Below are 27,176 nucleotides of genomic sequence, written 5' to 3' on the forward strand. Positions count from 1 at the left end.
GGATTCATCCTCCGATAATTGATTCTTATCTTTAATGATAGGGTGAAATCTGCAATTTCCATTTAAGAGAAAGTGTTTAATCTTTTCTAGGATGCAATGAGCTTCAGAATGTCATTGAATGCCACCTAACATAAACCCATTATCTCTAGGTAGTGGCATGTAGACTAACAGTTAATAGTGTTGGAGCAGTAACCAAAAGATCACTGGATCTAATCCCCGATCTGTTGTGCCCTTGAGCAAGACAGTTCATCCTAATTGCTCCTGTAAAACGCTCTGAATAAGAGCGTCTACTAAATGACTAATATGTACGTGGCGTCGCTAGTGTGTCAGTCAGGCCATCTTCCTTTTGGATTAGTCTTCATAGACATGGTGTTGAACTTTGAACTGACCATGAGGGGTCAGCAGTGTTTCACAGCTGAGTCTTTTGTGACAATATTCCACATTCTACAGTAAATCCTTCAGTCTTTAGGATGCAAGTTCCAAACATACACTGTGACTGTGATATTTTAGAGATTTTGTTGCCTTTTCTCTGACAATTATCATGATACTTACATATGTTACATGATAATTACAAATTTCTTCTCCCTGAGATTTGTGCATGAATACTTAACGTGACAGCTTCCTCCATATCCACGATCCTCTCTGAAAATCCCAGATTCCCCTGAAAACACCTCTGTAGATACAAAGGCCATTTTTGTGAATGTATGTAGCTAGCCCAGCAAGATAGTCTCGCACTGCTCACTTGGTTCTGGCTTTGTCTGCGAGGTGATTGCAATGCCAGTATATCTTTGTCCTTGATCATCTAGAGAGGAGAATGTTTACCATTTCTCAGTTCAGTTTGAATTTATGTTCCAGAGAAGATTGATGGTTTTTCTTGTGGGTTGGATTTGAATTTTGGCTTTGAATTTTCTCTTGAAATTTCTTTGGGCACAGTTTGAGGGAAATATAGACTCTACATTCTTTGAAGAAGAGGATAAGGTCCATATCTGGCTCATTAAGAAAGCTTTAGGCTAGCATCATAAAGAAACATAGCCTACAGTACAACATCAAACTCCCACACCAGAAAACGGGCCAAAAGTATAAGGTTTAAGTCACATGATAGACCATGATAACACACTGATCTGTGAAATCTGATTAAAACGCTTACAAACATGTCTCCTTTATGAAACTTTGAGTACCAGAGGAATCAGAATAATTTATTACAGATATGTGGGAGGGAAAGGAAAGGAAAGATGCAGGCATTCCTTCGAACAACAATTAGTGCCTTTGCCAAACTGAACAGTTTCCAAATATGAAAACTGTACACCTAAACCAATTTGAATATATAAACACTTAGACCAGAGTTTAATCAATTTCAGTCCAGTTACAGTCGGAAGTTTACATACACTTAGGTTGGAGTCACTAAAACTCGTTTTTCAACCACTCCACATATTTCTTGTTAACAAACTATAGTTTTGGCAAGTTGGTTAGGACATCTACTTTGTGCATGACACAAGTAATTTTTCCAACAAATGTTTACAGACAGATTATTTCAGTTATAATTCACTGTATCACAATTCCAGTGGGTCAGAAGTTTAAATACACTAAATTGACTGTGCCTTTAAACAGCTTGGAAAATTCCAGAAAAATATGTCATGGCTTTAGAAGCTTCTGATAGGCTAATTGACATAATTTGAGTCAATTGGAGGTGTACCTGTGGATGTATTTCAAGGCCTACCTTCAAACTCAGTGCCTCTTTGCTTGACATCATGGTTTCTTTCCTAATTTGACTGAATTAAAATGGCATCGACCCCAACCCTGGTCAACCACTGCAGTATCTCCCTCACCATGATGTGTCCATCTCCAACTGCCCATCATCATATCAACTCCTTCCCAGCAGGACCCAGAGAGAGGCCATTCCCTTAGCGATCTCTTCTAGAAAAAAAGGGGCTCTATTATCTCCTGCCTTCCAGGACCACAACCCTTCAGCACCTCAGTCCATGTAATCAGACTGCAGCCCCTTAGAGCCTGCCATGTCTCTGCTTCCTCAGCCATTCCCTCAGGCTTTCATTGCAGCCCTTCATACGGTGTACGATGGTTATTGTATTCATTCAGTGTATGTCAATTGTGCTGGCAGGCATGGGTTTCGTTAACACACAATATGCACTCTGAATAACACTAACCTTGATATGAGGAGTGTGCATTGTTTATTGTTTTGCCATTGAGACAGTCAATGTGGGCATTGGCAAGGGATATTTGTGTGCATCGTGCATTATACTATGTTGGACGTATTCAGACCCCTTTTTCCACATTTTGTTACGTTACAGCATAATTCTGAAATGGATTCAATAGTTTTTTTTCTCCTCTTCAATCTACACACAATACCACATAATGACAAAGCAAAAAATGTTTGGCAGTTTTACAGTTGACAGGGGCAGCTCTAGCAGGGCAGAAATTGTATGACTTGTTGCAAAGGTGGCATCCTATGATGGTGCCATGTTGAAAGTCACTGAGATCTTCAGAAAGGCCATTCTACTGTCAATGTTTGTCTATGGAGATTGCATGGCTTTATGCTCGATTTTATACACCTGTCAGCAATGGGTGTGGCTGAAATAGCCGAATCCACTAATTGAATGGGTGTCCACATACTTTTGTATATATAGTGTATGTGTTCTTGAGAGTCTCACCTTTCCACACAGGGGTCATATTAGTGTGTTTCGCAAACTGTTCGGACGCTACAGACAGAAGTTGGCAGAGAGGCTGTACTGACTTCAGAGGACACCATCGTGTTCATGAGAGTCTCATCTTTCCAGAGAGGGGTCATAATAATTTATAGTCCAAACCTTTCGGACACTACAGATGATTTAGTGAGAAGCCCGATTTTTGAGATGTCTAGTGGTCTGACAATACACAGTTCTAGCTCTGTCACCTTTCACTGCAAATGCAGAAGTTTTTAGGCGGATGCGGTGGACATATCTCGAGTTTAAATTGACAGATTTTTATGAAGATTTTGTATTATGCTATTTAATTTCCACGTTGTGCGGACATCGACCTTAGTGGGTTCCATGTTTTGTTAGAATTTTTTTAATTAAAAATCTACTAAAAGATACGATGTCTTTATTTTGTCCAGACGTATAAAAACAGTCACAAATGCAGAATTTCGACTAACTGTAAAAATAATAATAATAATAATAATAAAATGTGTAAAAATGGACTATTCAACTTTTTTTTAAACGCACCTGATACAATTCCTATTTTAAGACGCTTGATATGGTCCTCTCTTGCTTAATTTTCATGATCTGAAAAGCAAAAGTTATCCTTGCTCAGCACTCATAGTCTTGGATATGTTGTAAATATGGGCCCAGAAGTACTCAGTATATAAAGAGGATGGTGAATAACCCAGTTACCAGTATTTCCCTGGGTTAGTTATTGTATGTCTAAGAAGGCAAAAAATGAATCCTGGAATTCCTTATTGACCATACTGCCATGGCTATATATATATATATACATGCAAAAAAGCTTCACTGGTGGCGCAGAGGATAAAAGACCTGGCTAGGGACCCAAACATTGCAGATTCTAAACCCCACATGTGCAGACTGGCAACATATGAAGCATAAAATATATGGCTGTGTTTGTGTGAGTAAATGCTGTTAAAATGTCCTATAAATGAAATTAAAATGGCATGTGTTTCTATATCACCTACAATGCAGTCCTCAAATAAGAATTGCCATTAAATCTGGAGAGAAATATTGGGGATGTATTCTTATCTGTTTTCATTTGCTATGCTGAGAATGTTGTGGTAATATTAGGTCAAACTTAAATATATATATTTTTAAATGTTCTTGAAATGTTCTGAAAGCCTCCAAGACAAGGTAAAATGTATATTGCGTGAACATCAATGGAAAATTATGTTCAACCTAAAACATATAAGCTATGATATTGAACATCATAAAAATGTACTTATTTAATTCTTACAACATTAAAGAAATGTTCGGTGCAACTTAACTTAAGCATTGCATGAATGCCATCGCAACTGAGCATATTTAGTGTTTTGGGAACCTATCTCTTCTAATGTAACCACACTGTTCCCACAACCTAATTACATGTTCTGGTAACCTTTAAATATATTTGAAAGGCTGTTCTGTAAACATTCTTGCAACATAAAAGGAATGTTTTGTGCACCCTGATACAAACATCATTTGAATGTCAGCACAACTGGACAGTTTCTGTGTTTTGCCAAATTATTTATTGTCATGTCCCCACAATGTTACCAAAACCTAATTAAACATTCTGGAAACCTTTAAAGAACAGTATTCTGGGAACATTCCTGTAACATCAGGTGAATGTTTTTTGCACTCTAAAAGGAACATTGTAAACTGGACAGTTTTTGTGTTTTGGGAACATCTTTTGTGATGTCACCACAGTTTTCTCACCAGATTAATATTTTGTTATCTCTGAATTAACAGCACATCTTTCATTTGCATTGTTCTTCTTCTTAACTTAATATGTTTCCCAGACACCAGTCCCTTGGCTGCTGACCTTCCAGAAAAACAGCCAATATGGCGGAAACAGTTTTTGTTTGAGAAGGAATTATTTTTTGAGAAGGAATTAAAGAATTATTCATGAAGTGCAGCTGGTAATAGCAGTATATACAGTATTGACAGAACTAGAGAAATGACAGGCTTTTAACACTATATGTCCCTTCAGTTTGCCCAAGATACCAGAACAAGCGTCTGCCACCTGAAAACCAAATGATCTTCAAGGGGATTATGCTACTGAATATTTATAAGAAGTGTTACTCTTACTAGAATAAAGAATATTGATAAGAAATTGTAAAGGCAAGTGCACCTCTGGTTCATTCAGTAGGCTTTGCTTAGTGACTACACTTTATTGCACAACAAGTGTATGAATGAAGTGTTCAGGGGCGGCAGGTAGCCTAGTGGTTAGAGTGTTCGGTCAGTAACCGAAAGATTGCTAGATCGAATCCCTGAGCTGACAAGGTAAAAATCTGTTGTTCTGCCCCTGAACAAGGCAGTTAACCCACTGTTCCTAGGCTGTCATTGTAAATAAGAATTTGTTCTTAACTGACTTGCCTAGTTAAATAAAGGAAAATGTAAAAAAAATATATGGATGGCTTAGTACAGGTGAAAACCATTAACCAGGCTATTTGCTAATGATTCAATAGAAAAGGCAACCGATTTGCTACTCAGTATGGGATTTATGCCTTTTCAAGAGGTTGCTGAGAACCTACAGTAATTACTTAAACTCACAATGCCTTTTAGGTTTGTAAAGCCATGGTGAATATATTAAAGCATACAGTACACGTCCAACAGTTCCTCTCTTTCATCCTGCTAACAGAGCCTACAAGAAACCCTTTGATAGAAGCAAGGAGACATCCATATGTAATTATATTTGATCATGTTTGCATATGTCACTCCCACAGTCTCTGTCACGCTCTGCGATTTGGCTGCTCTCTCTGATCGTTTTGGAAACCCTTCCTAGCTCCTAATCCAAAAGTTGATTCTCTTTCCTTTTTTCAGTATGTAGAAGAAGAAACAGATGCATTGGAAGAGTAGAATCAGACATCCTGTCTCATTTATCTGGAAGAGAGAGATGTGAGCACCCCGCCTCTCTCAGGGAACGCACATTAACCATGCCTTGAAGGCTCCCTCTGCTATGTGTGGAGGGGGGAGAGAAGGGAGCGACTGTCTGTCTGCTGGCGTAAGCGCACCGATTTTAGAAAACTCACTTAGAAAACTGAGAAAACGTCCCCATCACATGCTCTCTAGCTCACCCCAGCTCTGACGCTATGTCAATAGTGAGAAAATGCCCGATGCTTTACCATGTGTTTTAAGTGTGATGTGCAATGCTATCTAGAGGTGAAGGACTGACAAGTCTTAGACGTGTAAACTTTTGTCCTACAGTAACTCATGACCCTGACCCTGTTACTGAAGTCTGGAGGAAAAACTGCACAAAAACATAATAAAAAGACAGTTAACTTTTTTCTTGGCATGTCTTACATGTCTTAAATCCACAATCCTTGATTTGTTTCTTGGTCAGCTGCAGCCCCACTACTTAGTTTTGCTATAAAGCTGAGGGATGGGGCAGGATAAATTAATTAAGGATTGTGCCTTTAATGTATGGACATCTTCATAGTATCTGTGTGACAAGGAAAATCAATGAGGACAATACAAAAGTATGCAGCAAAAGAAACAATTTATTTGGAATATGCATTACTAGGACAAAGAAAGAGACCATAAAACCTACATCTTGTTAGCTATTTTTTTTCTCCACAGAAAAACGGTTTTAAATAGGAATTAAAAAGACAATTGTTTTGCGGTTTCCATTTGTATACCTTTTTTACATTTGCAGAGATGTTAAAAGTTAAAACCTGTCAAGAAAAAGGCTCCAAGGTTTCACTCTGAAATCTTTATAAAAAAATAAGTAACATTCAAAAACACTGCAGTACGGTATTTTATTAAAGAACAAAATACATGCAACAAAGAAAACATTTTATGTTGACAAATTTTAGTTTCTTATTTCTTTTTATAGTAATTTTTTTCCTTTTATATTCAAAAACTTAAAGCATCATTACATGAAGCTTTCAATAATACGGTGATATTGGACAGGCAATGTGAAAAGTAGAGTGATGTTTTGTTTTAGGGGCACTGCATCACAAAAGCTATTGTTCTGCTGGCCACATGGCTAAAATGATCAACAACAAAAAACAAACATCTGGATGGAAAGGCCAGGGTACACCACTCCAACATAGTCCACTCATACACATGTTGTCCGTCAACTGAAAAACATATTTTGCTTCACTCATCATAGTACACGTCCACGTCTCCAAAAATGATATCAAATATAATATGTACTGTTTCTGAAAGAAGGACTATGGTGGATTCAGCTGTGTGGTATTGTAGTTACACTGTATAATGTATATCTGTTACCATGGTATACGGATTTGGTTGGACACTAACTTTTCACATCACCTTTAATTAACAAACAGTAAACATTTTAGAAGCAAGCTTGTGTGTCAATGCTTTAGACTGAAAGTACAAAGTGAACTGTGAGTGGATTATATCTGTAATGTGAGAGGAACTCTTCCCTACTATCGGTCTGTGTCTGTCAAACATGACTTTTTAATTCAATTGAACCTTTATTTAACTAGGCAAGTCGGTAAAGGACAAATTGTTATTTACAATGACGGCCTACTGTAGCTGCGTTGTTTTAAAATGGATACTGTCCAATTACCCCCCCCCCCCCCCCCCAAAATGTAAAACCAGAATAAAGGTGCACATCTACTTATACTCTATAGAGCATACCTTTAGCAAGAAAATACAATATGACGTACTGTACATCCTGTAACCACGCAAAATAAAAGCAAAACTATAAAGAAAAAAATGATGATGCAAGTTATTCAAAACATGAGGACATAAAAATATATCCCAACATCTTCTGTATCTGTCTGTGTGCCATCAGGGTTAGTCTTTTCCATGTCATATCTATAAACAAACACTAGTGTATTTTTGGTTTTGTAGTACAGAGAGAGTACCTGAACATTTCTATGAGATGAATACTTCAGATAATACACCATTTTACAAAACAAACAAAGCTAAATTGGTTAAGCTGAATCCAATCTGTAGAGCTGAAGCTTCTGCAGTTATTTTTTGGTATCAAGGGAATGGTAGGGTAGATATGTTGAATTGCACAAGAAGGCAATGTGTAATTGTGTGTAAGCAAATACTGTAGCTACAACAAAATGAATAAATCTAATATCACATTTTGGATTTTTTGCGTAATTTAGACTCAAGTCAAATGCTAGGAGAAAGCTGTAATATAAGAGTGAGTAGAGACCAACCTTGATAACCAAAATGTAAAAAGAGGATGATATGATAGATGTTCAAACTCAGTGACAATAATAAATGGACAGAAATATACTACTGAAAAAATTATGAGGGAAAAGAGTAACTTTGAGAAAGATTTTAGAATTGTGTTTAGTTGTGTATTCCATGACTACCACCTGGTTACACAACATCAGAATGAACATTTACATTAAAATGCCTTTTTTGCACTTACACCTTACACAAGTGGTTTTGGTTACCAGCAGTATTTGGCTATTTTGATTACACTGATGTACAGTGATAGTGATCATGGTAGTGTATGTATGTATGTGTATGTACACACACCATATGTTCAAAATATGAAAATGATATAAGCATATTATTAATGTGTGTTCTCTGTACTGTGTTCTTCTCTTTGACAAATACATATGTTACCCTTCGTAGGGTAATCACTGGAAGTGACTGTGCTTAAAGACATTATATTGGCATATTTTAATTGATGCTAATGTACTCACTGATTAAGTGTTCCGGATCCATTTTTTGAACTGATACTCAGTCCACGCTACAAACAATATGTCAAGTGCAGGAAATCCATTAGAATTCCAGTAGATAGAATCACCATGAAGCTAGAATCACCACGATCCATTTCTTTATAACCTTCCAAACCATCCTTTCCATTCATTCTGGAGCATACCGTTACTTTTTTGTGTTTTGCTTATGCATTGTCGACCACTCATTCAGTATGAACAGAACACACGCCATTGTTGCACTAAAAATGTGTCATGTTTTATGGACCATTGTAGCTCTGAAACAGAATGCCTAAAATGAGGAGGAACATTTGAATCTCAAGGTTCTCCTTTCAAATCAGCCCATTGTTAGCTACTAACAAGAAATGTTATTAAGCTACAGTATGTGATGTGAAACGTCAGATGGATATGTATTTTTCCACAAGCACAATGTCATATTATAAAAATTCCCCTCCTGTGTTGAACTTTGGCACTATGGACAAAACAAATGTTGGGAATTAAGTAATTATATAGGGTAAAACTTGTCACAGAGGCAAAACTGTCCTCAAAACAAGCCTTGAGACAGGACAAGGGAGATTGGGAGCTACTGTCAATGTCAGTAATTACAAAGGGAAAAAAACAATCATTTTTAGAAGTTGTTGTTTTGTTGTTATTTTCAATAGAGGTAGTGAGAAAAGCATTTCAATCTACAAGATACGGGCAATACTGTGTATACGTGTTGTAACTATTTGCCTACTGTGTTATAAGTCAGATGATCACACAGAGGCAACATGGATATCTGGTGAAGAAAAGTGTACAGACAGTGAATGAGGTCGTAGATAAATGGGAGAACAGAGCCCTACTCAGGCTACTGACTGACTGTGTCATAGTTGGTTGTAGAGACGGGACATAAGACATGAAGAACTGTCTGTGGTGATGATGGCGTTTCATCCTGTAGTCCCCACCTGCAGAGAGAGGTCTCTTGCTCTGTGACCAGTCTAGTGACACCTACAGTTCTGGCGGGGAGCTGACTGGGGGATGGCTGATCGAGGGTGGAGGTTGGGGGTGTCTGGATGGTGGTGGAGGGTGGAGGGATCAGTTGGACGTGTCAGAGTGAACACTTCCAGGTCCTTCTGTGGGTGATGTCACTGATGAGGGGGTGGTTGCATCCTGCCAGCCTCCGTTTGCCTGAGAGAGACAAAAGAGACAGAAGGAGAGAGGAAATATGAGTACAGGCATATACCCATAACATAGGTTTTCTCTGGCTACGGGTTAAGCGAGTAATGTGTCAGGATCGTGTTTCGGAGGACGCATGGCTCTCGACCTTTGCCTCTCCCGAGTCCGTAGAGTTTCAGCGATGGGACAAGTTAAAAAATATAAAAAAATTAAAAAGGTTTTCTATGCTTTTGTTTCTCTTTTCTTTCAGAGTACATATTTATTATGCAGTTCAATAAGATTATTATATCATCTCATCTGCAGCATTGAATGCTGTATCTGTGAAGTCCTGAGGGCACATGTAGTAACTACGGTATGAGCTTTAGTCCTAATGCTAGAACAACTCCTAAACTACTCAACCTATAATCCCCTACAGCCTCAAGCCAAATCTGCATTGGACAAACATCTACTTCACTCAAATTACAGTAAACTAGACCTCATATTTCAGAACGAAATTGTCATTAAAATTGTTTGAAGCAACTAAAAATTCTGTAAATCACAAATATCACTATCAGATCGAATACAGTGTGCTAAAATGATTATAATGAAAACATGTATCACTGGGATTGATAGAAACGCTTGCCACATAATAACAGTGACAGCATCTGAAAAGGACCTTAAAACAAAAGTCACAAAACAGTCCTAAGAGGAATCAATGGTAGCAAATTATGAAATTGGGAGATTGAATGAAAACACAATGAAATACTTGTAGGCCATTTCCAGTCCTGGAGACGAGCCCGCTAAAGAGCATTTGGGATATAAATAGCAAATTTCATGCCATCAGAAAAAATGGAAATGGTTCTCGACAGCCTTTCATTTAAAACCCCGTTATTTCAGGCAGAAGAAAGTCTGTAATAAAAAATGGACCAAATTAAAGTCTTAAAATGTCTGACTTTGGTGACACTCTGTCTATTTCCTACCTGTAATTACTGCTCTAGTCTACCACATCACATTATGCATCTGCTCAGTCATTATCAACACAGAGAGGGGAGGCTTTTCATCGTGTAACAGATAGATAGGACATATTCCCGACCTCTCTTTCTCGTGTCTTTCTCTCTCTTCTCCGTCTGTAAAGCTGGACGAGCACAAAGGTCATTCACTGTTTCTAAGCTGACAGCTTTCCTGGGCTTTGCTTTGTGAATGGCTTTGATACTGAGGTAAATCTGTCATTTTTAACACAAATACTATTGAAGTATATTGCTGCAGAGAGACAAAGGAAATAAACTAACAAGTAATCAAACCCACTCCAGAATACTAAAATTGTCACGCCCTGGCCTTAGTATTCTTTGTTTTTCTTTATTATTTTAGTTAGGTCAGGGTGTGACATGGGGAATGTTTATGTTTTGTTAGTTTTGGGTGTTTATATGGTAAAGGGGTTATGGGGTGTAGTATATGGGTTTGTGTTGAGTGTAGATGTCTAGCGTTGTCTATGTATGTTTAGTTGTCTAGGAGAGTCTATGGTTACCTGAATGAGTTCCCAATTAGAGACAGCTGATTTCGGTTGTCTCTGATTGGGAGCCTTATTTAGGGTAGCCATAGGCTCTCATTGGTTGTGAGTAATTGTCTATGTAAAACGTTTGTAGCCTGTATGTATGTGCACAGCGTTTGTAGCTTCACGGTCGTTTTGTTAGTTTGTCTAGAGTTTTGTGTCGTGTTCATCTTCGTGGTGTTAATAAAGAAGATGGCTTATTTTCCAACTGCTGCATTTTGGTCCGTCAATCCCCTACACGATCGTGACAGAATTACCCACCTTAGGACCAAAATGCAGCAGTTGGAAAATAAGCCATCTTCTTTATTAACACCACGAAGATGAACACGACACAAAACTCTAGACAAACTAACAAAACGACCGTGAAGCTACAAACGCTGTGCACATACATACAGGCTACAAACGTTTTACATAGACAATTACTCACAACCAATGAGAGCCTGTACTGCTTTCTCAGGGTTATCACAGCCTGTTCTGTGGGAGGGAGATGAGCGGAGAGCGAGCCAGGGAGGGGGATTTGAATACACTACATACATGTTTGTTTTCACAGGAGACATTTCATCTCATTATCATACGGCCATTGAGGCGCGACGAGTGAGGCTTAGGGACGGGAGAGGAAGCCAGCAGCCGAGCTGCGCGGCTGTGTGTGACTGTGACCGTCCTCTCTCGTCCTCGTTGTAGCTTTCACCGCAGCACGCCGCCGCAGCTTGCTGTCAGGGCCATTAGAGTGGTGGGAGCATGATCTGAGCAATTCGCTTGGATTGCTGTCCTAAGTCCACACTCCGCTCTCTTGTGTCTGTCTTATCGATTTCCCCTTTTACGACACGGCTTGTCGCTGTGAATTTCCCTGCTGTTTGCAGCCGCCAGCTAACCTCCCCCTTCTTCCCCTCCTCTTCCCCCACCCTCAACCAAAACACACACACACACACACACTCGCCTTCCCCATCTCCGAAAAAATAAGAATGGAATGAAATATAACATGATGGAAATATGCCCCCAGTGCTTTATCTAGGGGTTAGCGGTTTGTTTATTTTTATTTTTAATGTGACTGCTCTGGGGTTGTTCTGATAGGATTTTAACCGGGCCTCTGGACCTGCAGTGATAATCAGGGTCCGGTGGTCAGTGGGGGCGTTAGGGGGGAGGGGCGCCCGAGCCGCGCGTCGCAGAAGGTGTCACCTGCTTGTGCCGTCCCTGCACGGCTACATGGCCGTCAGTGGCTGCAGGTGCTGCGAGAGAGCAGATTGAACGTGACAGGCTCAGGCGGCTGTGCCGTGTGTGTGTGTCTGGCCAGCCCAACGCCGTTCTGCCGGCCAGCGCGTTGCTCATGGCATGACCGATACAGAAGCAATCAACTAGGTGACTGTGGTGGAGCTGAGACAAATCCTACTAAGTGTCATTCTGAGCCCTATGGCTTTGAAATAATTGGTAGGGAAGAGAGTTGTTTTCTACTGACATTGATGCTCTGTTGACTGTACATCTGGCTGGCTGTGAGGCCCTCACTGTATCCGCCTGTCTGACTGATAACATGGCGAAGGGTATCCACCTGAAATACAACACAGGAACACAGACAAAGCAAGGTCAGAGCAGACAAGACAAACAGAAAGACCAGAAGGAAAGTAGTATTATAATACAGTCCAGGCAGAGAAAATGCACATGAACTACATCCAGCCATTGACAAGAAAAAGCAAGATAACCAAAACATGTTATTATGTATTTAGAAGACTGTAGAAAGGATGAACTAGTGGCATATAAAAAGAGCTGCAGAGAGTATTACATTATTTTCATCACTACACTCACTGTAAGCATGTTTTAGTAACAATGGTGGATAACAATACCTTGAAAACCCTATGTAGTGGTGGTATTAGGAGCCCAAAGTGATCCACACACTAGAGCAATACTGAGATTCCTGTGGTGCGATTAAGATAGATTACAAGGCCTGTTCTTCGGAAAGGGGGTCTGGGTCTGTTTCTATAGTATAGAGACACTATAGACACTATAGGGTCTTCTGCACTGCTTAGTTATAGGGCCCTACCTGTGACTGCACGTTGGCTCCAACCTGAGCACCTTGGTACGAGTCCCCATTGAGAGACTGCACGCTCATGAACAAGTCGCCGGAGTTTGACATGTTAAAAGAGCCAGCAGAACCTGGAAGAGGAGAGAGGGAGCACTGGAATCACAGAGCAGAGTGAAAGAGGAGCAAGCAGAGCAGGATTCAGCCACTTGGCCCCGTCCAGGGTTAGACCCGGAGAAGCACCATGCAAAGTGTTAATAGAGCTAAAGCTGGAGTTGGAATATAGAGCTAGAGTTAGAATATAGAGCTAGAGTTAGAATATAGAGCTTGAGTTAGAATATAGAGCTAGAGTTAGAATATAGAGCTAGAGTTAGAATATAGAACTAAAGTTAGAATATAGAGGGCCTCCCGGGTGACCGCGACCGGGAGGTCCATGGGGCGACGCACAATTGGCCTAGCGTCGGCCGGGTTAGGGAGGGTTTGGCTGGTAGGGATATCCTTGTCTCATCGGCTCCAGCGACTCCTGTGGCGGGCCGGGCGCAGTGCGCGCTAACCGAGGGGGCCAGGTGCACGGTGTTTCCTCCGACACATTGGTGCGGCTGGCTTCCGGGTTGGAGGCGCGCTGTGTTAAGAAGCAGTGCGGCTTGGTTGGGTTGTGCTTCGGAGGACGCATGGCTTTCGACCTTCGTCTCTCCCGAGCCCGTACGGGAGATGTAGCGATGAGACAAGATAATAATTACTAGCGATTGGATACCACGAAAATTGGGGAGAAAAGGGGGTAAAATTAAATATATATATATATTTTAAAAAGTTAGAATATAGAGTTAGGGCTAGGGCCAAAGTGAGCAGACAGATTAGATAGTGGCAGCATAAAGCTGAGGGAAAGGTGAGTCAAGCACCGACATCAGGGGCGAGTCAAAGGTGAGTCAAGCACCGACATCAGGGGCGAGTCAAGCACCGACATCAGGGGCGAGTCAAAGGTGAGTCAAGCACCGACATCAGGGGCGGTTCAAAGGTGAGTCAAGCACCGACATCAGGGGCGAGTCAAGCACCGACATAAGGGGCGAGTCAAAGGTGAGTCAAGCACCGACATCAGGGGCGAGTCAAGCACCGACATCAGGGGCGAGTCAAAGGTGAGTCAAGCACCGACATCAGGGGCGGTTCAAAGGTGAGTCAAGCACCGACATCAGGGGCGAGTCAAGCACCGACATAAGGGGCGAGTCAAAGGTGAGTCAAGCACCGACATCAGGGGCGAGTCAAGCACCGACATCAGGGGCGAGTCAAGCACCGACATCAGGGGCGAGTCAAAGGTGAGTCAAGCACTAACATCAGGGGCGAGTCAAGCACCGACATCAGGGGCGAGTCAAGCACCGACATCAGGGGCGGTTCAAAGGTGAGTCAAGCACCGACATCAGGGGCGAGTCAAAGGTGAGTCAAGAACCGACATCAGGGGCGAGTCAAGCACCGACATCAGGGGCGAGTCAAGCACCGACATCAGGGGCGAGTCAAAGGTGAGTCAAGCACCGACATCAGGGGCGAGTCAAGCACCGACATCAGGGGCGAGTCAAGCACCGACATCAGGGGCGAGTCAAAGGTGAGTCAAGCACCGACATCAGGGGCGAGTCAAAGGTGAGTCAAGCACCGACATCAGGGGCGAGTCAAAGGTGAGTCAAGAACCGACATCAGGGGTGATTGTTGTTGTTGTGCCCATTTGTCAATATGAAAGTAGAATGATAGTATGTTTCTACATTTAAAATGCTTAGCGTTATGTTAAGTGTTTCTGTACAAATGTTATTCATGGTCAACAAGATTAATTCATTAATTCAATTTGTAAATGAAAATGGTACAACAAAAATGTAATGTTCTGACAGTGTAAAAGAGTATTGAGATAAAATAGGAGAAAAGCTGTGTTAATTGAAAAGAAAAACAACAGGTCAGAAAGCATTGATATGGGGCCCAGGTATCCTACTCTTGGACAAAGCCTATTTTTTCTATTTTTAAGAAAAATATCCTTGTCTGATATAGAGAGTTTATTCAGAGCCTTCCAAATATTGTAGCCTATCGGTAAAATGGTAACCCATTGGTATTGTTCTTTACCTGCAGAATTTGGGGTGGAGGGCGAATTAGCCTGGCTTCCATGTGAGGATACGTTGGTCGCGTTGACTGCAGTTTTGGCAGCATACATATTGGCTTCTTCCTGGAACTTTCCAATGTTTTTCTTGTATCTGATTCTTTTGTTTCCAAACCAGTTGGAAACCTGTACAAACAATGTGAAATTTGTAAATTATTTTGTTACACAAATAATTTCCCACATTTCTAATGAGCAAATTGTGAGCGTGAAATTAGAATCCGAATGAGTTCTGCATGCGTGACCTTCCACTGTCTGGCATATCATATATATGACAGTGAAGGAAGACTTTTCCTGCATCCCAAATGGGCCCTGGTCAAAGGTAGTGCAGTATAAAGGGAAAAGGGTGCCATTTGGGACAGCCTTTGAGGTAGTAGTGAGTGCTCCCGCTGGCTACATAGACCAGTGCTGTGAATCCACATTAGTGGCAGAAGGGAATGATTGCCAATAACAGTCTAATTATGTCAGTATGACTGCAGCTATAATCAGAGCTCACGCTAGCACCAATCAGTCAACACCCGCTAGCTAACACCCATTACAGCTAATGGACTCCCCGATGAAGCTACCAGGATAAGCCAGCTAGCGCTAATGATAAACAACATTAAAATGAAAAAAATAATCAATCCTGTTGCAAAGTTTGAAACGAACGCAGACAGAAGGTAGGTTATTTTATTACAGACCAAGGAACACAGAGGTTGTGTCCCAAATGGACCCTTATTCTCTATGGGCATTGGTCAAAAAGGGCTCTGGTCAAAAGCAGTGCATTATAGGGTGCAATTTGGGGCACAGACAAAAGCTCAACTAATCATTCAGACCCTGAAGCACGTTGTTTTCATCAAACGATGCCCAGATGCATCCTCAAAATAATTTTGCATAAACTTAATGAAACCGTTTGAGGAGATTACCCATTTCCGAAGGATGGATGAAAAACACAGAACATTACTGCTGTTTACCTTGGTATTGTTAGTGCAATTTCAATCATCATATTACACTATCAATGTAGTCCCTGCGATGTATCCTTTGAATGAATAAAATAATAATAAATAACCCACTACTGTCTCTAGTCCTGTTCTAGTTGTAGTGTGGTGTTCCTGCAGATAGGTGGTGCTGTACTGTACCTGTGAAACTGTGATGGAGCACTTCTTGGCCAGCTCTTCCTTGGCCTCTTCACTAGGGTAGGGGTTAGACAGGTGAGAGTAGAAGTACTCATTCAGGATCTCTGTCGCCTGCTTGTTGAAGTTCCGTCTTTTCCGTCTGCAAGGAGAATGATAGAGATTGGTTAGTTAGGACCAGAAGAAACACCATGCACAATACATACCGTTCATAGGGCCTGGTCAATCTAATGCCTGCATACAGTAAATACGTAAAAGCCACTTGCGGTAAAAAGCTAAACTGGGGCACCCCATACAGTAACAATACAACTGCCACCCAATTCAATACAATACATTCAATACAGCTGCCTAAGATGGTATGAAAGATGTTCTCAGAGGTTCACAAATAGAAATGAACACTGCCTGCAAATCCTGACAAACAACACAACACTACACTGCCTTATTAAAAGATAGACAATGTGCAGTAAACATGACCCGTTCAGCTCACTGACTCCTCCATCTCTTCCTCCATCTCCACCCTCTATTAGGTTATGTCTGCATGTGCCACATCTCATGAGAGTTTTACATAAGCTGGGAAGGGAACCCTGTAAAATGTTTGACTCCGTGCATTGAATCAACTGACTGGTTAGAGAGATTTGTGCTGAAATCTCCACCCCGCACTCCAAAAGCCTGCATGAGAATATGTAAATGTGCACAGCATGGTGTTAGGGCAGGCTGCAGATTAATCAGTAGAGCTGAGACTGGTAGAGCAGTGCCCCTCTCTCTCTCGCTCGCTCTCTTTCTCTCTGGCTGTCTCTCTCTCTCTCTCGCTGTTTCTCTCTCTTGTCTCTCTCTCTCTCTTGTTGTCTCTCTCTTTCTCTCACTGTCTCTCTCCCTCTGTCTCTGTCTCTCTCTCCCTGTCTCTCTCTCCCTGTCTCTCTCACCCTCTCACTTAAAGCCCTTCCCTTGCCTCGCTGCACCAGCACCACAGCCACAATCATTTACAAAATAATAGTTGAGGATCTTTGTGAGAAGAGCAAAAGCCTAATTTAAATGTTATGCCTCTGACTCCGACTCTGAGTTAGATTTATCCTTGGAGAAATGTATGCAAATCCAAAACATGCATCAAAAGAAACAAGCGATTATATTTAAAAAAGGGAAACATTTAGCGTTATGGAGCCTTGAGAGAGGAGAGGATTGTCAGTGTCCAAGCAGCAACCTTGTATGTGCTGGTCCAAATGGCTCCCAGAGATGTACTGTCTGTAGGCTCAAAGGCTTGGAAGATTTTGGAAGATCTGTTATGATGTTATATAGAGTGGTGGTAAGCTGTAGAAAAATCTGCTGTGGACATTACTTGTTTTCTGTATGCTACTATAAAAAAAACTTTGTGAATATTGCAGTTACAGGTAGGGACATGGCTAGCTACGCAAGTGTTACGATCGTGTGGAGAGACGGACCAAGGCGCAGCGTGATTGGAGTTCCACATCTTTATTAAGTGAAACAAACCAAGAAACAAACAACGACCGTGCAGTACTGAGGTGCAACATGCACTCTCTCAAAAACAATATCCCACAAAGCAGGTGGGAACAGCGAACCCTTAAGTATGATCCCCAATTAGAGACAACGAACATCAGCTGCCTCTAATTGGGAACCATACCAAGAGCACCAACATAGAAATATATAACCTAGAATACCCCCTAGTCACACCCTGACCTACTACACCATAGAGAACCAAGGGCTCTCTATGGTCAGGGAGTGACAGCAAGTCAACAAAACATTGCAGTTGTACAGTGACTTTGTATGTGGTCATTTGTACAGCTGTAAGCACACACACACAGAGAGAGACACACCTGGCATCGAGGAAGCGTGAGCGCAGGATCATGACGGCTTCACAGGTGCTCTGTTTGAGCTGCATCTGGATGGAGCTGAACTTGCGGTGGATGATCCCCACCATGCGCTCGATCTCCTTGGGAGAGATGGGCCGCGTGCGACTCTGCTCCCTCAGCAGGTTCATCACATGGGTTGTGAACTCGTTACAAGCCTGCAGAGGGGGGAAGAGACAAACAGAGAGAGAAGGTGAACAGATAAATGGTAATTTAGTCAATTAGCAGACACTGTTATCCAGCGTGGCTTCAGTTTATTCTATCTAGACAGTCAAAATAAATGTTGTTGGTGAGAGTGCCCATAGCACCATGGTGGAGAAATACTGCATGGCTATTGTAAGACCTTGCCATATCTTTTACTGTTAGACTAAAGCCACTGTCTGCATGCAGAGTGAAATTATACATGGTATTCTAAATGAATCAATGTCTTGCCATAGACAGAAAATAAAAATGAAATGGAAATCAAGCAGTGTTTAATGCATGCAGTTCTGGGGAATGCTTCCACGTTGGGAAGCCAAGGAGGAATATAAGTGGTGACATTTGTCATATTAAACAGAAGTGGCGATGGCAACTGTAAGTGTCGTCTATTTAAAAAAAGGGAGACATTGGGAACTGACAGCTGCTAGTCCCTGCTGAGGAGCAGCACACCTTCTCTTCTCACCGCAGCCGAGAGGCTTGAGAGATGAACATGCCATGATGTTATACTCATCCTCCTGTGTGGCACCAGGCGTGAACCTGACATGATATTACAGTATACCTCTGTCTCCCTCTTTCTCTCTCCCTCTGTCTCTCTTCCTCTGTCTCTCTCCCTCTTTCGGTCCCTGTATTTTTCTCTTTCTCGCTAACTCTCTCCCTCTTTCCTTGTCTCTCTCATTCTCCTTCTTTTAATCGCTCTCTCCCGCTCTCTTTCTTTTTATCTCACTCTTTCTCTCTGTCCCTGTCACTATGCAATATGTCTGTCATTTTACACATCTCAAAGGTTTTATTGACATGAAAGCAATAGACTCAGCAGGGATGTGAATGAAGAGAGACAATAAACACAAAAATGACTGTACAATGAATGTAAATGACAGTGATTGGTGGTTATGATATGAGAGGTAAGGTGCAGAGTGGTCATGGTGTCATAAAGTGATGTATGGGGATGACAGTGAAGCCATCTGGCACAGCCCCAGATAGATTAGAGACATACAGTGCCTTCAGAAAGTATTCACACCACTTTTTTTCCACATTCTGTTGTGTTACAAAGTGGGATTCAAATTGATTTAATTGTCATTTTTTTTGTCAACGATTGACACATAATAATGTGGAAGAAAAATTATAACATTTGTCAAATAAAAACACTAATATATGTTGATTAGATAAGTATTCAACCCCTGAGTCAATATATGTTAGAATCACCCTTGGCAGTGATGATAGCTGTGAGGTTTTTGGAGTAAGTCTCTAAGAGCTTTCCCACATCTGGATTGTACAATATTTGTACAAAATTTGTACAAATATTGCACAATTAATTTTTTTAATTCTTCAAACTCTGTCAATTTGGTCGTTGATACTTGCTAGATAACCATTTTCAGGTCTTGCCATAGATTTTCAAACAGATTTAAGTAAAAACTGTAATTCACTGTCTTCTTAGCAACTCCAGTGTAGATTTGGCCTTTTGTTTTAGGTTATTGTCCTGCTGAAAGGTGAATTCATCTCCCAGTGTCTGGTGGAAAGCAGACTGAAACACATTTCCTCTAGGATTTTCCCTGTGCTTAGCGCCATTCTGTTTCTTTTTTTTCCTGAAAACTCCCCAGTCCTCAACTATTATAAGCATACCCATAACATGATGCAGCCACCACTACTGTATGCTGGTACTCAGTAATGTGTTGTATTGGATTTGCCCCAAACATAACACTTTGTATTCAGGACAAAAAGTAAATTTCTTTGAGACATTTTTTTGCATATTACTTTTGTGCCTTGTTGCAACAGGATGCATGTTTTGGAATATTTGTAACTGTTTTAAAGTCACCATTGGCCTCATGGTGAAATCCCTGAGCAGTTTCCTTCCTCTCCGGCAACTGAGTTAGGAAGGACGCCTGTATCTTTGTAATGACTGGGTGTATTGATACACCATCCAAAGTGTAATTAATAACTTCACCATGTTCAAAGGGATATTCAATGGATGCTTTTTTTTACCCATCTACCAATAGGTGCCCCTCTTTGAGAAGCAATGGAAAACCTCCCTGGTATTTGTAGTTGAGTCTGTGTTTGAAATTCACTGCTCGATTGAAGGACTGTACAGATAATTGTATGTGTGGAGTAGAGAGATGAGGTAGTCATTCAAAAATCACGTTAAACACTATTATTGCACACATGAGTCTATGCAACTTATTGTGTGAAATTGTACTCCTTAACTTATTTAGGCTTGCCATAATAAAGGGATTGAATACTTATTTCAGGCTTTCATTTTTTTGTAAAAATGTCAAAAAACATAAATCCACTTTGACATTATGGGGTATTGTGTGTAGGCCAGGCCGTAACACAACAAAATGTGGAAAAAGTCAACGGGTGTGAATACTTTCTGAAGGCACTGTACGTCACAATAACAACATTGGTTAACACACACACAGACCTAGCACAGAAATGTATATCCTGGTTCATGTGTACAGTATGTGGGCCTTATCTGAAACAAAACGCATGCAAACATGGTTGAGGTTGTACAATGTTCTGCTTGGGATTCTACTGGAAGTATTAAAAGCTTGCAGACATTTTCTGTCCCCTGACGGCCTGTCCTATTGCATAAATTACAAATAAACTTATTGAAATAAATTAAAAAAAATAAAATTAAAAACCTGGTAAAGCTGTTAGCAAAGCTACTAATAAATTGTGGTAATAAATCATGAGTGAGTTATAGTATTTTTTCTCCCTAAGCAACACTACTGCTTTACAAGACTGGGTTGCCATCCAGTTCTAATCCTGACCCTGACAGTGGGAGTCTGTTCACTATCGCTGAGATTGCAAAGGGAGGGAAGTGTGGTATAAAGTGCTAGTTTTGAAAGCTTGGGTTGTAAATAAAATCACAGGAGCCAAGTTCACATTGGATTCTGAATAGATTCAGTTACTACTAATCCAACTTTATTAAAACTAGCCAGATGTGAAAAAATTTACTTGATTCAAGACATCCTGAATAAATTTGTCTATTTGGTAAACAACCTAACCAAAGTAAAAAATAATAATGTTGTTAAATTAATGATATTATGACTATAAAATATAGTATATCTCTTTAGTGTATGGGGGGGGCAGTGGTCTGCAGTGGAGGAGTACCTTGTTTCCGTTGCCATGACTCCCTGTGTAACTCTCCCCCCTCCATCCGCCATGGGATACCATCTTAAATACAGTATATTACATATATATTACATATGATATATTATTATATAGTACATTGTCAGCATGTGATGGTGGCATAGTCACAGGACTGTTTCCCACACTACTCCCGACTGCTACAACCCTGCCTATTGTATGTGGCTCCAGGGTGAAGTTTCCCCTAGGTACAGATCTAGGATCCGCTTCCTTCCCCCAATCCTAACCTTAACGAATAGTGAGGAAAATGTCAAATTGACCCAAGATCAGCGTCTAGAGGGAACTTCACTCTACTCCACTGTATGTATGTTTCAGGATGGCAACCCTGTCTATAGACTAGACTAACATCACAACACTCTGGCTTTGCTTTTTTATGTGAATGAAAATGTAAGCAGTGTCTAGGGCTATATGGAAAATACATCTGCATTTCATCTAACAGGGCATGCATTCATTCCAGCCAGTCAGGGCCTTCGTGTTTGACTGTATGCATATTGGTTTGGAAAGTAGACATAACGCTATGCAGTAAAATCCACTCTGATTTATTGGCATGGTACATAACGACATGGAGAAGAGAAGGAAACTGCACATTACATGGGGATTCAATGGGGATGAGAGAAAAGCTGTCAAATATATCTTTAGATGGATGCCATAAATGTAGAAAGACTCCTAATTTGTTATGTAAATATTAGAAATGAAGTTGCTTTTCTATTGTTTCTGACTGGTGAGGTGTCATCAACATGAATGGGCATGAGTCAGTGGGTTACAACACTGTGTTGCAGTGGGGTTAGCAGAGCTTGGATGGGTTTAAAAGTATCATTAGCCTGAAGTAGTAATGTGGATGGCAGGTAGTCATAGGTTAATAAATAATCACTGTGATGGGAATGGTGATGGAGGAGCTGGTGTGTTCGGGTTACAGGGTTAGAGTATGTGATTATGGTAAAAGGCACCAAAGACAGTAGTTCTCTGAGGGGTGAGTGTATCCTGTCCACTCTCACCTGCTCATATTTCTCCAGTTCTGTGTGGTAGATCTGTCTGATCTGAGAGAGCTTGGCTCTGTAGTCCGAGTGTTCCGCTGAGTTATCTGCTCCTGCCCCGCCTCCTGAGGCTGCAGCCGCAGCCGCTGCCACTGCAGAACCGCCCCCCTTCTCCGGTCCAGACACGCCCTCCGCCAGCAACATGTTGTCCAATCGCATGAGCTGGGCATCTGGAGGCTCCTCCTCCTGGGCGCCACGGATACTCAGCACTACAAACAACAAGAAGGTGTCAGAGGTTAGAGGTCAGTCACGCAGGTCACCAATCACAGCAGCGTAACACCGTAACAAGCTGTCGGCTGTAGGCAGCGCTCCACGCCCTGCCTGATTCCACACCTGTCACACACACACACCATGCCTAACACGCCTAACACACCTAACACACACACACCATGCCTAACACGCCTAACACACACATACCACGCCTAACACATCCTCCTCCTCTGGCCTGAAGAGCAACGGTGCAGCAGAATGGTTTTCTTTTCACCACAGTAACACCTGGTGGTGCATCCATGTGGACTGTAAAAGCCAGCAGTATGTGTGGCAACGGGTAAAGAGCAGGCTCAGACTGAGACTACTGAAGTACAGTGTGTAGTGTAGCTTGCAGTAGAGGTACGTGGTGTAGCTGATGTGTAGCTGGCAGTAGGACCTCACTGTCTGAACGGGGTTCATCCAGTTGATAAATCACCTGCCTCTTTATGGCTCATCTCTCTGCCAGAACAAAGGCTATGTAGCTAACGACTCTGGCAAGACTGCACATAATAAAACTCAATTTATATCATTTCATTAACTTAAAATGCAACTTCAATAATAAATACCAGAGCAGAGGCCAACACTGTTTGATGTTCAATAAAGTATGTAATAAAACTATTTGTGATATTGGAGGAATAAATAAACCAATACTATAATTGGGGGTTATCCTCTGAGAATGAATGAGGCATCTTCTCCGAGGACTCAGATAGCATCCCAAATGGCACCCATTCACTTTATAGTGCACTACTTTTGGCTAGGGCCCATAAGGTTCTAGGGCACTGGAGGCTGCTGAGGGGAAGACGGCTCATACTAATGGTTGGACCGGAGTGAATGGAATGGTATCAAACACATGGAAACCACATGTTTGATGTGTTCTATAACATTTAATGTATTCTGTTCCAGCCATTACTACGAGACCGTCCCTCCAATTAAGGTACCACCAGCCGCCTGTGGAATAGGGTGCCATGTGGGACACACACTCTGTGTCGGTGACAACATTGGTATCTTAGACGCCATGTGTCAGTATTGGGACACAATGAACTGTGGATAATGGTGGTTTTGTACTTGATTTCAAGTTCAGTCTGTAAATGTAACGTTGCAAACACACACTAATTAATGCTCTTACAGTGGTGGTAGGTTACTATTCTTACAGTACCGTAACAGCGATGTTGTGTAAGGATCTGGGCAACAGCTGAATCCTGTCATTGAGCGATAGTGGGCAGTGAGAGGTCAGAAACAGAGCACTGGACTTGGCAGTGTGTGTGGAGTGGCAGAGCCAAGGTATATTCATGCTGTTCTCTTTCCTTCCTCTAGAGGTCTCCCTTGCTGTTCTTTAGGGTAGACATGACCAACCTTCCATGTTCACAAATGACACAGATGCTACGTCCTCCTACTATTCAAGAGCCATGAGTCTATCCATTCCAATTACAAACACCTTCTCTCACTGTCCATGAATTCAAATGGTTAACAGGGAAGACAAGTGCATCAAAAGCAGCAAACACAATGTCATTACTTCCAAGGCTACAGCCACTTATGCAGTGTGTGTATATGACTTACTGACTTTAAGGCCAATGTGTGTCGATTGCCATTTAAAATGTAACACTCCTTACATGTCTCATTGTCTCTGAATGAAAGGGGACAGGCAGGGAACACTTCATTAATCCAGAGACAATGGGAGTAGCCTGGTGCATTAACCCCAGACTAGACCGCTGCCCCAGCCCTGGGATGGGCTGGCTAGCTGACTGGCTGGCTGGGCTGTGTGGGGTGTCAGCGGGATGAGAAAGAGGCCGGCTGTACAGCCAGAGGGAGGGTATCCCCGCCGCTCTTCCCTACACCCCCCCCCCCCCCACACACACACACACACACCCACTCCCTTTAACTAGACTGGAAATGCAAATGCTGTGATAGTTGATGAGTGGGAGAGAGAAGAAGAGGTCAGGGGTTCAGGCCGTGGGCCCAGCGGGAGGTAGATGGAGTCGCGTTGCCTAGTAGATTAAGTATATGGGGGAGCATTGGGAAGCACTGCTCTAGGGGCTTGGTTGGGGGGGGTCTGGGGGGGTCTGGAATGGGAAACCCCTGGTTGTGTGCATTTGGAATGGCACCATATTGCCCTGGTCAAAAGGAGTGCACTATACAGGGAATAGCGTACCATTTCAGATCCTGTCTGGTGCTTTTCTAAAGCCAAATGATGTGATCCAAAACTCTAATAGGCATGTCCATACTAGTTAATATATATGTAGAAGTCCTACTCCCCTACCAAAGTACCTGCTCCTCTACCACAAGACCTGTTCCCCTACCACAAGCCCTGCTCCCCTACCACAAGACCTGCTCCCCTACCACAGGTCCTACTCCCCTACCACAAGACCTGCTCCCCTACCACAAGACCTGCTCCCCTACCACAGGACCTACTCCCCTACCACAGGTCCTACTCCCCTACCACAAGACCTGCTCCCCTACCACAGGACCTACTCCCCTACCACAGGTCCTACTCCCCTACCACAGGACCTGCTCCCCTACCACAAGACCTGCTCCCCTACCACAGGTATTACTCCCCTACCACAGGTCCTGCTCCCCTACCACAGGGCCTGCTCCCCTACCACAGGACCTGCTCCCCTACGACAGGTCCTACTCCCCTACCACAAGACCTGCTCCCCTAACACAAGACCTGCTCCCCTACCACAAGACCTGCTCTCCTACCACAGGTCCTACTCCCCTACCACAAGACCTGCTCCCCTACCACAAAGCCTGCTCCCCTACCACAGTACCTGCTCCCCTACCACAGGACCTGCTCCCCTACCACAAGACCTGCTCCCCTACCACAAGACCTGCTCCCCTACCACAGGACCCCCCCCCCACCACAAGACCTGCTCCCCTACCACAAGACCTGCTCCCCTACCACAACACCTGCTCCCCTACCACAGGGACTGTTCTCCTACCACAGGACCTGCTCCCCTACCACAAGACCTGCTCCCCTACCACAAGACCTGCTCCCCTACCACAGGACCTGCTCGCCTACCACAAGACCTGCTCCCCTACCACAAGACCTGCTCCCCTACCACAGGACCTGCTCGCCTACCACAAGACCTGCTCGCCTACCACAAGACCTGCTCCCCTACCACAAGACCTGCTCCCCTACCACAAGACCTGCTCCCCTACCACAGGTATTACTCCCCTACCACAGGTCCTGCTCCCCTACCACAGGGCCTGCTCCCCTACCACAGGACCTGCTCCCCTACGACAGGTCCTACTCCCCTACCACAAGACCTGCTCCCCTAACACAAGACCTGCTCCCCTACCACAAGACCTGCTCTCCTACCACAGGTCCTACTCCCCTACCACAAGACCTGCTCCCCTACCACAAAGCCTGCTCCCCTACCACAGTACCTGCTCCCCTACCACAGGACCTGCTCCCCTACCACAAGACCTGCTCCCCTACCACAAGACCTGCTCCCCTACCACAGGACCCCACCCCACCACAAGACATGCTCCCCTACCACAAGACCTGCTCCCCTACCACAACACCTGCTCCCCTACCACAGGGACTGTTCTCCTACCACAGGACCTGCTCCCCTACCACAAGACCTGCTCCCCTACCACAAGACCTGCTCCCCTACCACAGGACCTGCTCGCCTACCACAAGACCTGCTCCCCTACCACAAGACCTGCTCCCCTACCACAGGACCTGCTCGCCTACCACAAGACCTGCTCGCCTACCACAAGACCTGCTCCCCTACCACAAGACCTGCTCCCCTACCACAAGACCTGCTCTCCTACCACAGGTCCTACTCCCCTACCACAGGACCTGCTCGCCTACCACAAGACCTGCTCCCCTACCACAAGACCTGCTCCCCTACCACAAGACCTGCTCCCCTACCACAGGACCTGCTCCCCTACCACAAGACCTGCTCCCCTACCACAAGACCTGCTCCCCTACCACAGGGACTGTTTCCCTACCACAGGACCTGCTCCCCTACCACAAGACCTGCTCCCCTACCACAAGACCTGCTCCCCTACCACAAGACCTGCTCCCCTACCACAAGACCTGCTCCCCTACCACAAGACCTGCTCCCCTACCACAAGACCTGCTCCCCTACCACAGGGACTGTTTCCCTACCACAGGACCTGCTCCCCTACCACAATACCTGCTCCCCTACCACAGGACCTGCCCCCCTACCACAAGACCTGCTCCCCTACCACAGGGACTGTTCCCCTACCACAGGACCTGCTCCCCTACCACAGGACCTGCTCCCCTACCACAGGACCTGCTCCCCTACCACAATACCTGCTCCCCTACCACAGGGCCTGCGCCCCTACCACAAGACCTGCCCCCCACCACAAGATCTGCTCCCCTACCACAGGTCCTGTTCCCCTACCACAGGTCCTACTCCCCTACCACAGGTCCTGTTCC

General features: G+C 43.2%; 1 protein-coding gene across 4 annotated transcripts in view; it reads right to left on the bottom strand.

The window, feature by feature from the left end:
• Positions 1 to 7,243: 7,243 nt before the first annotated feature.
• The window catches only part of LOC129869567 (pre-B-cell leukemia transcription factor 1-like), a 93,060-nt gene continuing 73,127 nt past the window's right edge, over positions 7,244 to 27,176 (bottom strand). Inside the window, exons 3-10 of one of the 4 annotated variants that reach the window (XM_055944080.1) lie at positions 22,481 to 22,728; positions 21,450 to 21,512; positions 18,114 to 18,304; positions 16,291 to 16,426; positions 15,142 to 15,301; positions 13,066 to 13,178; positions 12,487 to 12,576; positions 7,244 to 9,517 (exon numbers count right to left, since the gene is read on the bottom strand). In XM_055944080.1, coding sequence (XP_055800055.1) covers positions 9,425 to 9,517; positions 12,487 to 12,576; positions 13,066 to 13,178; positions 15,142 to 15,301; positions 16,291 to 16,426; positions 18,114 to 18,304; positions 21,450 to 21,512; positions 22,481 to 22,728 — 1,094 coding nt within the window. In that variant the 3' untranslated portion in view covers positions 7,244 to 9,424. The remainder of the gene's footprint in view (positions 9,518 to 12,486; positions 12,577 to 13,065; positions 13,179 to 15,141; positions 15,302 to 16,290; positions 16,427 to 18,113; positions 18,305 to 21,449; positions 21,513 to 22,480; positions 22,729 to 27,176) is intronic. The other 3 variants (XM_055944081.1, XM_055944082.1, XM_055944083.1) reach the window with 3 other exon arrangements.

The sequence above is a fragment of the Salvelinus fontinalis genome, chromosome 14 (genome assembly GCF_029448725.1).
Source record: "Salvelinus fontinalis isolate EN_2023a chromosome 14, ASM2944872v1, whole genome shotgun sequence".
NCBI lineage: Eukaryota > Metazoa > Chordata > Actinopteri > Salmoniformes > Salmonidae > Salvelinus > Salvelinus fontinalis.